Source organism: Trichosurus vulpecula, chromosome 8 (genome assembly GCF_011100635.1).
Source record: "Trichosurus vulpecula isolate mTriVul1 chromosome 8, mTriVul1.pri, whole genome shotgun sequence".
NCBI classification, from domain to species: Eukaryota; Metazoa; Chordata; class Mammalia; order Diprotodontia; family Phalangeridae; genus Trichosurus; species Trichosurus vulpecula.
The window spans coordinates 74,444,001-74,456,667 of record NC_050580.1 but is presented as its reverse complement, the minus strand read 5'-3'; the positions used below and the strand labels follow the sequence as shown (position 1 = coordinate 74,456,667).

Here is a 12,667-nt window from a genome sequence, read left to right as displayed (position 1 = left end):
TGTAGCTATGAGTTATATAATTTTAATTATATATTATATTGTTACATATCATTATGTGTGACTGTATTGATATCATTTTATACATAGCAATTATAGCATGCTATGGCTGACATCCTGGGGTTACATTTTAATTCACCGATTTGCTGCACGTCCGTCTTATTTGCATTGCCGTTGTCTGTTCCTCTCTGCCTTCACCTCCCTCTCCCCTCTTCCGCTGCACGAGGACTGGCCGCTTGGTGACTGTTCCGTCTCTTCTCCCCCAGCCCCCTGTCAGTCCTACACAGTTTCGCCTTTCATTGTACATTGTCACCCTCCATCCTCGTGCGCTGTGATGCTGTTGCTGATAGCCATCACAGAGCACTTGAGGTTTGCGAAGGCCTTCGTGCGTCTTTTGTCACCCGTTTTTTCGCTGGAGCCTTCCCTCTGTTGCTTGTTTCCACTCTGTACTGTCTACGTCTTGTCTGCACAGAGTCGTTTACCCGTCATCTCCCCTATTAGGAGCTTTTTGAGAGCTTGCTGTCTTTTGACTTTCTTTGCATTTCTGGCACTTAGTTTCTGCACATAGTAAGTGCTTAATAAATGTTTATTAACCTATTGACTGACAGATTCTTACAACCCCCTTGGGAGGGCAGCGCTACTGTTATCCTCATTTTACAGAAGAGAAAGCAGGCTAAATGATTTGCTCAGGGTCGCACAGCTAATAAGTATGGGAGGCAGGATCATGAGCTCGGGTCTTCCAGACATTAAGGCCAGTACTCCTGCTTCCAGCATTCACTTAGCTGTGTGACCCTGGGCAAGTCACTTAACCTTGTTGAGCCTCAGTTTCCTCATTTGTACAAAGGGGATAACAACAGCAGAGACTTCACCCGGTTGTTTTGAAGGTCAAATGAAATAACATGTGAAACATTTTGCAAACTTTAAAGTCCTTTTAGCATTATTATTAGCAGCAGCAGCAGCTTCGTAGTCTTGTTGCTATTAATATTATTAGCTGTTTTTGCTTCTTATCTAGAGTATAAGCTCCTTCAGGTCAGGGACCGTAGCCTTTCTCCCAGAGACTGTAGGGGGTCCCTTCCTCCCTTCCTTCCTCCAGACACAGGCGGCTCAGTACCTGCTAGTGCTCGGTGAGTCTTAGGTGAATGAATGACTCCTTTCCAGGGCCCTGAACATTCCTCTGCCCGACCGGAGAGGTTCCTGCAAATGAGCAACGATGATTCAGATGCCTATCCAGTAAGTCATGAGCCGCCATGGCTACTCTGTCTCTCTTTCCTCCCTGGGGCATTTCTCGACCGTTGGGAACCAGTGGGTTTCCTTCTTCCCAAGGTCTTTGATTCCTGCCTGTTGCTGAATTGATAGGGACAGCAGATTCCTTCTTCTCCATTGACCCCACAGGTTGGGGTTTGCTCCTTAGGCTCTGGGGTTGAGACCCTAAGTATCCTAGTGGGGAAAAAAGAGATACCACGAGGAAAGGCAAAGAGAAAAGAGACATGGGGGCGTGGAAGGCAAACGATCATTTTTTCAGTTTTGCTTCTGCCTGGGGAAGGGAGGGGAGTCCAAAAATAGGAGGGAGGGCAGGCCCAGGGCTGATAGTTTAAGTAGAGAAGGGTGCAGGTGAAACTAGCTGGGGGTGAGAGGGAATGGGGAGGGATGATTAGTTGCCCTCTCCTAGAGGGAGATGTAGGTCTCCCTCCCACTCCTTCAGCTGGAGCCTCTTGTGAGAGGGGCCTCACAGGGTTGGGAAGTGAGTATGTGGGGGCTTCTCAGGTGGATCTTGTGCTCCCAGGAGTTCGGTGATGACTTTGAAACGGGACAGCTTTATGATTGCAACTGGATTGTGGTCAACTGCTCCACACCTGCTAACTTCTTCCACGTGCTACGGAGGCAGATTCTGCTCCCTTTCAGAAAGCCGGTGAGTTGCAGGTCTCAGAGGGTTTTCCCAGTTCCTTTGTATGATGAACTTAAGGTGGTAAGGGATATCTGAAAATCTCTGGGGCCTGGATGGATTCTTTTTCTCAGAGCTCTAGGTAGAACCTGGGATTATTGGTTCTTGTGGGTTTTTTAAAGTTATTAATATCTTTTGTTCTTAGATCTGAATATACCCTTTTCCCCCTTCCCTACCCAGAGAGCCATCCCTTGTAACAAAGAATAAACAGGAAAGGAGGGGGAGGGCGGAAGGTCAGTTCTGCCAAACTATAACTGATGTATCAGCTGAGTCTGACAGTATATGAAATGTTCCCCACCCATAGTCCCTCAGCTCTGCAAAGGAGGGAGGGAGTTTCATTTTCTCATCTTTTCTTTGGGGCCAAGCTTGGTCATTATAACGACACAGGATTCCGTTTCATTGGTCTTGTGTTTTATTGGGCTTGAAGAAATGTCCCTAGCCGGTGTGGAATTGATCTAACCTGGTTCTCCCTTAGGAGCTCACCCTGAATTCCCCTGGAATTATCCCCTGCCTGCCCTGATCAATCTTTTCTTTTATTATACTGTCATTGGGGAAGGAAGGAGAGGAGAGAGAGGATAAACTCCTGCCTGGAATAAAGCTGTTGATAGAATATGAGTGTCCCCTTCACATAATAAGACCTTGCTGCAATTGTAAAGTGCAAAAGGCTTTCATATCCATTATCTCATTTCATTTTCACAACAGTGTGGTTACAGAGGCAGGCGGGAATGTGCCGGCAAATACTTAATGACCAGCTCTCTCGAAAAGAAAATTCTATACACATAAACAACATTTAAATTTCATCTGCATTATTAACATTTCACCTACTTAAGTCCGGATGATCAACAAAACAATAAAATCAAGGCCTGATTTCTAGTGCCTCTTGATTTCTGAGGTGTAAATGGCGGATGTTTTAGGCCACGTAGAATGGTAGTGGGGCAAGAACAGCTGATTGTATTTTACTAGTCTGTAGAGGTCCAGAGTAATTAATTAGACTCATAGAAAATTAGAGCTGGTTTCCCTTTTGACTCAACTTCCTGCCCATAGGCCTCACAGCTGGAGAAAGTGAGTGGGAAATTGGAAGGAAAGTGATTTGTAATTTCTACTCCTGAAAATTTAATGGAAATGGCCTTGACCCTGGCTGTTAACCTATGTAGTGTTTGAGAATGGCCTTCATGTTCTCCCATGATGATGATGATGATGCTCAGTCATAGGCTTAGGCTGTTAACAGAGGGCCATATCATCAGGCTGGCCCCAGCCAAGGTCTCTTTGAGGCCGGCAGAGGCAGAGGAGACTGTCCTCTACTCCAGAGGGATAGAATATAGTGGGATGAACGATACTTGGGAGATCTGGATTCTAGCGTCGGCTCCTTCACCAACTTGCTGGGTGACATTGGGCAAGAAGTCACTGAATCTCTCCTCACTTTCTTCTTCTGTAAAATGAGATTAATGCTACGACCTCCCTTCCCTACCTTGCTGGAGATACGATTTGTGTGAATGTGCTTTGAAAACTTTTCACCTCAGTCCAGGTGTGGCATGTGCCATTGGGATGTGGGGAGCAGGACCCCCTCCCCTCCTCCACTCCGCCGGATGGGGGTGGGAATGGGGAAGGAGGGAGAGAAGAGAATAAGCATGTCCCAGGCACTGTGCTGAGCACTTTACAAATATCACCTCCTTTGTTCCTCACAACAGCGCTGGGAAGTAGGTGCAGTTCTTATTGCCATCTTGCGGTTGAGGAACTGAGGCAGAAATGGTCGTGATTTGTCCAGGGTCATGCAGCCAGGAAGTGTCTGAGGCCAAATTTGAACTCGGATCTTCTTGACTACAAGCCCAGGGATCTATCCACTGGGCCACTTAGCCTTCACAACACTTCTTTTCCAGCTGATCATCTTTACTCCCAAGTCCTTGCTTCGGCATCCTGAGGCCAGGTCCAGCTTTGATGAGATGGTGTCTGGTAAGTACGAAGGATGGAGGGTGTCAGGTGTCCTTGAAGATGGACTGGGTTGGGGGTGAGCGCTTAAAAGCATGATGTGCCCTGCCATGAGGATCCCCAAGGATGCTGTTGCACATTGGTAATGTGGCCAGCTCTGTGCCTCTAGAGGATTTCATAATTGCCAGAGGTGAGCTGGGCTCCTGGGGCCATGGGGGGCTGAATGTGGGTCCCTCAGGTTATGCCCAGGAGATGGAAAGAAGGATGTCAGCCTGTCCAGAGCCTTCTGCTGATGAGCAGAGTCTTCTGGGGTCCATCAAATGAGCAGACAGGAAAGTTGGTTGCTTGAGTTTGCCACAGAAAGTCCCCATTCACTGCTCAAAGCTGTATCCCAAGAAGGGTTTTTCCCCTTCGCAAGGGAAAAAAATCAGCCTCCAAATTGTCACACAGGGCCACTCATACCAGACGCCGATAATACCAGAGCCAAACGAGCAGCCCAGACAATGGGTGCTGTGGGAATTTAGAGGCGGCAAAGATTAGTGAGCAGCTTTATAGAGGAGACAGGATTTGAATTAGGCCTTGAAGGCTGTGCAGGCTTGAGAGAAAGATAGCATTCCTGCCTGGGAGAATAGCAGGAGCCAAGTCTGAGCTGATGTGGGCATGGGAAACCAGGGCTTTAGAAAAATCCTGTCTTTGGGCAAGATAAGCTTTCCTCTTGCTTTCTTTGTCTTATTGGCCTGGAAGTCACCTCTTTCCTGCTGGCCCAGTGTGCATTGCCCCTGACCAAGCTCAAGAAGGAATGTCAATGAGAATGCTCTGTTTGACCCTTTTATAAATGTTCTTCAGGTCCCTTAAGAGCTATAATGATTCCTGGTAATGGGCTTATTAATTGTTGCTGACATCAGCTTACTGGACGTGTTATTAATGGGAAGGGCCTGGTGTATGTTGTGAGGGTAGCTTTGGATTGGCTGTGACATCCCAATTATATTTTCAAAGGATCTGGAAACCTTTCTTTCAGGGCCTGTTGGTAATCCCCAGGTCTAACTCTACACGTATTGAAAGTTATTTTGAAGTCTCCTGGCGAATTCTCAGGGCTTCTATGCTGGACTGTGGTATATGGCTGTATGCTGACTATGACTCCGCCTTTCCTAACAGAACCAGGAGTTGGGCAAGGTGATCAACAAATATCTGAGTGCCTTCTGATATGTGCACATGCATACTGGCATCTGTGGGACATTACAGGACCGCAGAAGGAGAGCCAGAGGAGACCTCATGGGTCAGCCGGCCCAACTCATCTGTGTAACAGATGAGGAAACTGAATTTCAGAGAGGTTTAAATGACCAAGAATAGCATGTAGACCTATTTTGTTTTGACCTTTTGCCCCTTCTCCAGTGCCTGGCATGTACAAATAGCTGCTTAGTCAATGCTTGTTGAACTGAGTTGAATTGAGTTAGATGAGAGAAACAGAAGAGAAGGCCACAGCTCTAAAGGGAGCTTCCATTTCAGCTGGGGAGTCAAGACCTCCATGTCCCTCAAAAATGTCTAGGGAAAAATAAAAATTGACTTTATATAATCAGGGATCAAGTTGTGGGATTCTTCCCCTTCGGAATGGCTGGTGAAAGGGCAGAGAAAGGGTTGGATCTATTAGGGAATCCTTTGTAAAACTGAGTCTTGAAGGATGGGCACCATATTTGGGGAAAAAAAGGGTCCAGAATGGCTGGAGAAATAGACTTTTGTCATTAGTAACTGACGAAGAAATCTTTGAGGCTCAGATTGATGGAATAGTAAGAGAAGTCCCCTTACCTCTTTTGTCACAAACTGATGAGACCTATAGTGATGTTTTGTGCATATCTTGGTATGTTTCTTTTCCTTACTCTTCTATATGCCATCTCCTCCCTCATCCCTTTTACCTCTGTCTAGCTTCCAAGGGCCTTCCACCTGGAGGCCACCTGTGGCAGCTCACAGATCCATGTGGCTTACAATCTTGGGGAGGAAATGAGCCAGGTGTGGTGTAGGGCCATTTCTGGGACCTCTTTCCCTGTGGTCACTCGGCCAGAGACTTCTCCTCTGCAATTGATATTTAAACCAACATTGGCCATTAATGATGGTTTCTTGAAGGTACCAGCTTCCGACGCGTGATTCCTGAGGAAGGCTCAGCTTCCCAGGCACCGGAGGATGTGAAGCGGCTGATATTTTGCACAGGAAAGGTGTACTATGACCTAATAAAGGAACGGAAAAACCAAGATCTGGACAAGCAAGTAGCTATTACTCGGGTAGAACAGGTAAGCAGTTCTTGACCTAGCTCTCCTATTAACAAGGGTCTAGGAGCTCTCTCGTATGAATCTCCAGACCTTGAACTGGGCTGAACTACATGATGGCATCTAGTCCACTTCTTCCTTCCCCTCACCTATCCAGAACATGCACAAACACTATCATATTGCCTCGGAGCAGCTTGGAGAAAATAGAAAAAATCCCTGATTGGGAAACTTGGGTTATTGTGTTAGCTCTGCCACTAAATTCCTGTGTGTCCCTGGGTAAGTCACATCTCCTCTGTGGGCCTCGGGTGTAAAATGAGGAAGGCTGGATAAGATGAAGATAAAAGCTAGTTGTCTATAGAGTGCTTTAAAGTTTGATTGTGCTTCATAAATATCATCTCATGTGATTCTCACAACAACCTTGGGAGGTAGGTGCTGCTATTATCCCCGTTTTATTATATGCCAAAAGTGACTTGTCTGGGGTCACACAGCTGAGGAGTGACTGTGGCTGGATTTGAACTCAAGCCTTCATTACTATAAGCCTATCCACTGTGTCACTGAGCTGCCAAGACAGGTCAGCATGAATATCCCCCACCGTGGGCCAGCAAGAGTGTGTGTGTGTAGAGTGAATGGGAGACATTCAGACCTCATACAATGGTAGTGGGGGAAGGATAGCCAATTGCGTTTTGCTAGTAACTTTGACTTTTCACTAGTAATAAGAGGAGGTTTTTTGTTTGTTTGTTGTTTAACCCTTCTCTCATCTTTGGCTGTGTGCTCCTCTCCAACAGATCTTTCCCTTCCCCTTTGACCTCATAAAACAAGAAATTGAAAAATACCCAGGAGCTGAACTCATCTGGTGTCAAGAAGAGCACAAAAACATGGGCTATTATGACTATATCAGTCCTCGGTTCCTCACTCTCAGCCGGACTCGGCCCATATGGTATGGCACTTGTTGCAACAGAACAGCGTGGGTGTTGGGCAGTGGGCATTCACATTTGTAGTTTACACACGTGCTGGCCGTTCACTCAGAAGTAGAGATAAATACAAGTTGACCTTATCTAATCAAGGACTGAGTTGTTGGGGTTCTGACTCTTGGGCCTGGTGGGAGGACAGAGAATGGAGAGGTCACTTGGGCTGGATCCATTGGGGAAATCCTTTGTAATGCTTGATCTTGAAGAATAGGGGCCGTATTTGAAGAAAAGAAGCATGAAACAATTTCAGTGGGGTAGAAAGTGCAATAGACTTTTAGGACAATAGACAATTGGGAGACTTAACAACTCTGCAGGTAACCCAAACGTACAGGGGATGGCCACCATCCTGGATGACGGAGTCAGAATCCATAAAAAGATCGTGACAGCCAAGAACATGGGGCTGAATCTCATGAGATGAAATTTATTAGGGATGAAAGTAAAATCTTACACTTGAGTTCAAGAGGTGGACTTCACAAATACAGGGTTGGGCAGGAGGGAGATAGAGTTAGGCAGCAGTTCTCCTGATAACGATCTGGAGTTCTTAGTGACTACAAGTTCAGTCTGAATCAATGAGGAGATGTTACTGCCAAAAGGGAGCTGATATTTGGTTACGTTAAAAGCATCATGATGTCCAGGAATAAAGAGGTGATGGAGAGCCCCACTCCACTCTTGGTCAGACCACATCTATACTATTATGTTCAGTTCTGACACCACAGTTTGGGAAGGGTACTGATAAGCAGATGTTCTGGATTCCATTTCACTCGAAGGCTGTTCTCATTAGACTTCCTACCTCAAGCAGCCGCTAGTGGGGTAATCGTTGGTTTCTTGTCCTCCAGGTACGTTGGTCGTGACCCAGCTGCTGCCGCCGCCACAGGGAATAAGAATACTCACCTGGTCACTTTGAAAAAGTTTCTGGACACAGCCTTCAACCTGGAGGCATTTGAGGGAAAGACATTTTAGAGCTGCGGGATGGGACTGCCTTCTCTCTCCCCTTTGAGGTGACTGAGTGATGCTAATGAGACAGAGTGGCTTCCAAAGATTGTGAGATGACCTCAAGGAAACACAGGAAGTGGGTAGAGGGCCAGCCTTTTGTGGGGTTGATTTTTTCTTTTTTCTTTTGAGGTCCTGAAGAAGGAAGAGAGACCTGAACAGGCACAGAAAGAAAAAGACCTTGGGCTGGAGTTTCATTCAGGGCTAACAACACAGCTTTACCTCTCCCCTCTGACCTGCTGGTTTAACTCTCTTTTCCTGGGTTCTCTTCTTGCCTACTTCATCATGATCTTTTTCTGAAGCCAATGGAAATGACTGGTTGGTCGAGACCAGCCTGCCTGTCTCTTGCCCTTTTTTTGCAGCCCAATGTGATTAAATGAATAAGCAGTAGATGAAAAGATATTATTTTGTGTTCTCCTAAATGGGAATTTCAGCAATAAAACCTGGGTGAAGCTAAGTAATGTTGGAGCAATTGGGGTTTTTTGTGCCCTGTTTTACAGGGCCACATAATATAAAGTTCGTCTACTCCTCTGATCAGTGTGCCCAGGACTCAATGTGTACCAAAGTAGAAAACAGAATTAATGTAGAAATAAACAATGGTAAAACAGATCTTCTTGCATCCTCTCTCTCTCTCTCTCTCTCTCTCTCTCTCTCTCTCTCTCTCTCCCTGTCTCTCTCTTTCTCGCTCTGAGACAGTGTGTCTGCATTTGTGGGTATTTCTCAGTGCTGGGCAAATAGTAGGTGCTTAATAAATGTTTATTGACTGACTGGAAGAGGAATATAAACAAGAAGCTGTCCACTTCCCATCGTTTTCAAAAGATGCATGTTCTGGGCTTTGAGAGTTCTCCCTCTGAGAGGCAGGGTCTGTGAGATGTTGAAAAATCTTTTGGTATCTCTGTTCTTGCCTTCTGTTGGTGTTACTCCTTAGTAGACAGCTGGGAAAGTTACAGAAGGAGAGGGCTTATAAGACTCTTTAAAATGGTTTTAGAAATCCTTAAAGGGAAAATAAAACCAGGCTGCAGTCAGGAATTTTAAATCCTTTAATCCTCAAAAATTGCTAAAGCCAAGAGTGTTTTTGGATGATCTGAAAGAATGTTTTTCTTTGTTAGTTACTTAACCCTATGGAAATCAAATCTTTAAAGGCAATTTTTGCTAATGAGTGATAAAATTAATTTTTAGGATTGGGGGATTTCCAGACCTATGATTTTATCTGTACAGGGGAACTCTCTGTTTAAAAATTCCCTCCACGGATGCAGGAAAATTCCTCTGTAACTTTATAGTTTTAGAAAATGGCTTAGGGCACTGAGAGGTGATTCACCTACTTACCTGTGTCAGAAGCAGGATTTGAACCTAAGTCTTCCTGACTCTTAAGGCCAGTGGTCTGACCATTTATACACTATGCCATAGGGACAGGGAAATGCAGAGGACAGAGTGGTGGGCCTGGAATCAGGAGGACTTGGGTTCAAATCCAGCCTCAGACACTAGCGGTGTTTCCCTGAGCAAGTCATAACCTCTATTTGCCTCAGTCTCCTCATCTCTGAGATGGGAATAGTGTAGCAGCACTTCCCTCTTGGGGTTGTTGTGAGGATCAGATGAGATAATGATAGTAAAGTGCTCAGCACAGTGCCTGGCACAGAGTAGGCGCTGTATGAATGTTAGTTCTCCTCCTCCTCCGGTGGGGAAAAAGTACCACCTGTGGAGTCAGGGAATCTGGTTCAAATCCTGTCTCTGACCCTTACTACCTTGATGACCTTGGGCAAGTCACAACCTCCCTGGGCCTGTTTCCTAATCTGTAAGGGGAGACGCCTTCCCGCTCTAAATCTGCAAACTTTGCCGTGCTCCTAATGAGGCTGTGGTCAAGATGACGTAGAGCTGGGACCTCAGAGACTATCGAGGACAGGGGTGGGGAACATGTGGCCCTCCAGGTCCTCAAGTGCAGCCCTTTGGAGTCAGGGCCTAGAGGGCCATATGTGTCCTCGAGGCCGCAGGTTCCCTACCCCTGATCTAGGACAACACCCTCATCTTACAGATGGAAGGAACTGAGGCCCAGGGAGGTTGTGACTTGCCAAACATCTCAGCACTTTCTCCGTGTATCTGGTTCTGGTTCCTAGAGTTTCAAAAACACCGGACCCAGGTTCTGTAGTCGGAAACACTGAATCTATTTAGAGTCAAGTAGTAGCACGTTCATTTCTAAGTACGTTTCCTGATGGTTGCATTTGCTGTGTTTTTAAGCCGTTGTCACTAAATATGAATTCCTAATTAGCGATAGAGAATGACTCTGCATCCCACTTAGCAGAAGTGTTTGCTTCGTTAGTGACACTACCAGCTGGTAGCTGGCTCTTTGAAATCAAAGCAAGACCAGTTGTTTGCCATGAGGGACACGCAGCAACCTGGGTGAGCTGCTGGCATGCTCTCTGACTTGATTTGAGTCGAGGGAGAATTGGCCTTCCTAGAACACTCTGAATTGTTTCTCAGTTGGATAACCCCACTTGATTGTTGAATACTCAGACCTTTGGAAAAAATGCGTAATTAGAGGCCTACTTTCAGGCTGAATGTTATTCCAGTTTTCATTGCCTCCTACGTGTGGCAAATTGTAGAAGCAAACTGATGAACTTGTGTTTGCAGAAAATGCCACTGCAGCCGTGGGAGTGGGTCAGGGCGCTCAGTTGAAGGAAAACCCACTGGGTCTGGCAAATACAGGAAACAGAGATAAGGCTAAAGCAAGTCTTCCTGCTTCCAATGGGCACCAACAGTTACCTATAGTCAATGAGACTACATTAAACTTGTTTGGAAAACAGACCTGAATCAGCTTAGAGACCCCTAAATTAAAGTTAGTAGGAAATGTGTACTTAACCAACCATAATGGTCCAGGGGAGAAAGGCTGTGATGAGTCAGAGGACCTTCTCTCTGATGGCTTTGGCCAAATCTCTTAACTTCCCTGGGCCTGTTTCCCCAGCTCTATAAAATGAGGAGGTCTCTGAGGTCCTTCCAGCTCTAGGTCTCTGATCGTATGAACATCTGAAAGAAGCCAGTATCTCTGGTAGGTCAGCGGTGTGCCTTAATCAGCTCTGTGCCCTTGGTTTAATGTATTGACATCCCATCATTTCTCTTCTCCATCAATCTGGTACTGCCTGTAGCCCTCAATCAAGATGATTCATAGTAATGAGTGTCAAGTGGTTGATGCATTAATCCCATTAGCTAAATTGGGCTGGGGGAAGATGGCAGTTCCGCTGTTTGTGTTAGCTTTTATGAATGTGCTGTGGAGAGAATGGCATTATTTTTCTCCTTCAATTGCTATGCTTTGCAGGGGAACTTTGAACACAGCCAGAGTTAATTCCACAAACCTGGATGGCAGAGTGGTACGATCTAACAAATTATCAAAATTAGCAGGTGGTATTTGTTGTCATTCTTCTTAGCTAAAGTGCAAAATGGAAATATCCTGTGGGGGTTTTTGTCCTCAAAACAAGCGGAGCCAAACTGGACAAATGCTATCCCAATATCCTCCTTCTCCCCCTGACCAAAATGTAAAGTCAGAGGATCACACATCCCTTACTTTATTGCACATACATTGTATTGCGGGTGGGGGGGAATGTAGTGTATAATGCCTTCCCATTAATACTGTTCTTTCTTTTGGAGCCCCTCTTCTGTAGACTGGCCTCAGGAACTCAGGTGGACACAGCCCCTGCTGCCTCATTCAGTAGACAATGGCTCATTCTCAACCCCTACTTCCTTAGTTGTACTTAATTTTGTAAAATTACGAAATCATAGGATTTGGGCCCACCCTAAGTGTTTTCTAAGGCTGTACAAGTCAACTTCCACTGATCTGCTGGAAAAAAAAAAGTAACCATGATAGAGCCCTGAAGTAAGTCAGATGTGATGGGACAAGGCTGATTTCCCCCACTGTGCCTTTTCGTGTTAGAGATGTTATGCACTAAACTGTGGATTTCTATCCTTGGCAGTCTTTATTAGAGCAAGCGAATGGATAGGGCAGCTAGGTGGTGCCATAGTGCATAGAGTGCTGGGCCTGGAGTCTGAAAGACCCGTTTTACTGAGTTCAAATCTGGCCTCTGACACTTACCTGTGTGATCCTGGGAAAGTCACTTAACTCTGTTTGCCTCTGTTTCCTCATCTATAAAATGAACTGGAGAAGGAAATGGAAAGCCACTCCAGTATCTTTGCCAAGAAAATCCCAAATGGGGTCGTGGAGAGTCAGACACAACTGAAATGAAGGAACAACAAACAACGACAACAAAAAAGTGAATAGAGGGCTGGGTGTGAAGTCTGGAGGAGCTCAGTTCAAATTCTGTCTCAGCCACTAGCTGTGTGACCTTGGGCAAATCACTTAACGTCAGTTTCCTTCTCTATAAAATGGGGATAATGTGAAGATCGTATTAGATAGTATATTCAAAATTCTTTGCAAACCTTAAGGTGCTATATAAACATTAGCTATTTAATAATAATGATTTTTTTAAAGCATTAAGCTGAAAAAAATATGGGGGAATCACTAACAGGAAAGTAAATTCTAAGAAACAGAACAATCCATAGTGGTCCTGGAGAACTGATGATAAAATTCACCTCCTTCCTTC

General features: G+C 45.5%; 1 protein-coding gene across 1 annotated transcript in view; it reads left to right on the top strand.

Annotated features, from left to right (window-relative positions):
• OGDHL (oxoglutarate dehydrogenase L) overlaps positions 1 to 8,699 on the top strand; it is a 53,818-nt gene extending 45,119 nt beyond the window's left edge. The window contains exons 18-23 of the mRNA XM_036737227.1: positions 1,156 to 1,227; positions 1,781 to 1,906; positions 3,817 to 3,889; positions 5,984 to 6,147; positions 6,909 to 7,060; positions 7,928 to 8,699. Coding sequence (XP_036593122.1) covers positions 1,156 to 1,227; positions 1,781 to 1,906; positions 3,817 to 3,889; positions 5,984 to 6,147; positions 6,909 to 7,060; positions 7,928 to 8,051 — 711 coding nt within the window. The 3' untranslated portion in view covers positions 8,052 to 8,699. The remainder of the gene's footprint in view (positions 1 to 1,155; positions 1,228 to 1,780; positions 1,907 to 3,816; positions 3,890 to 5,983; positions 6,148 to 6,908; positions 7,061 to 7,927) is intronic.
• Positions 8,700 to 12,667: the final 3,968 nt, after the last annotated feature.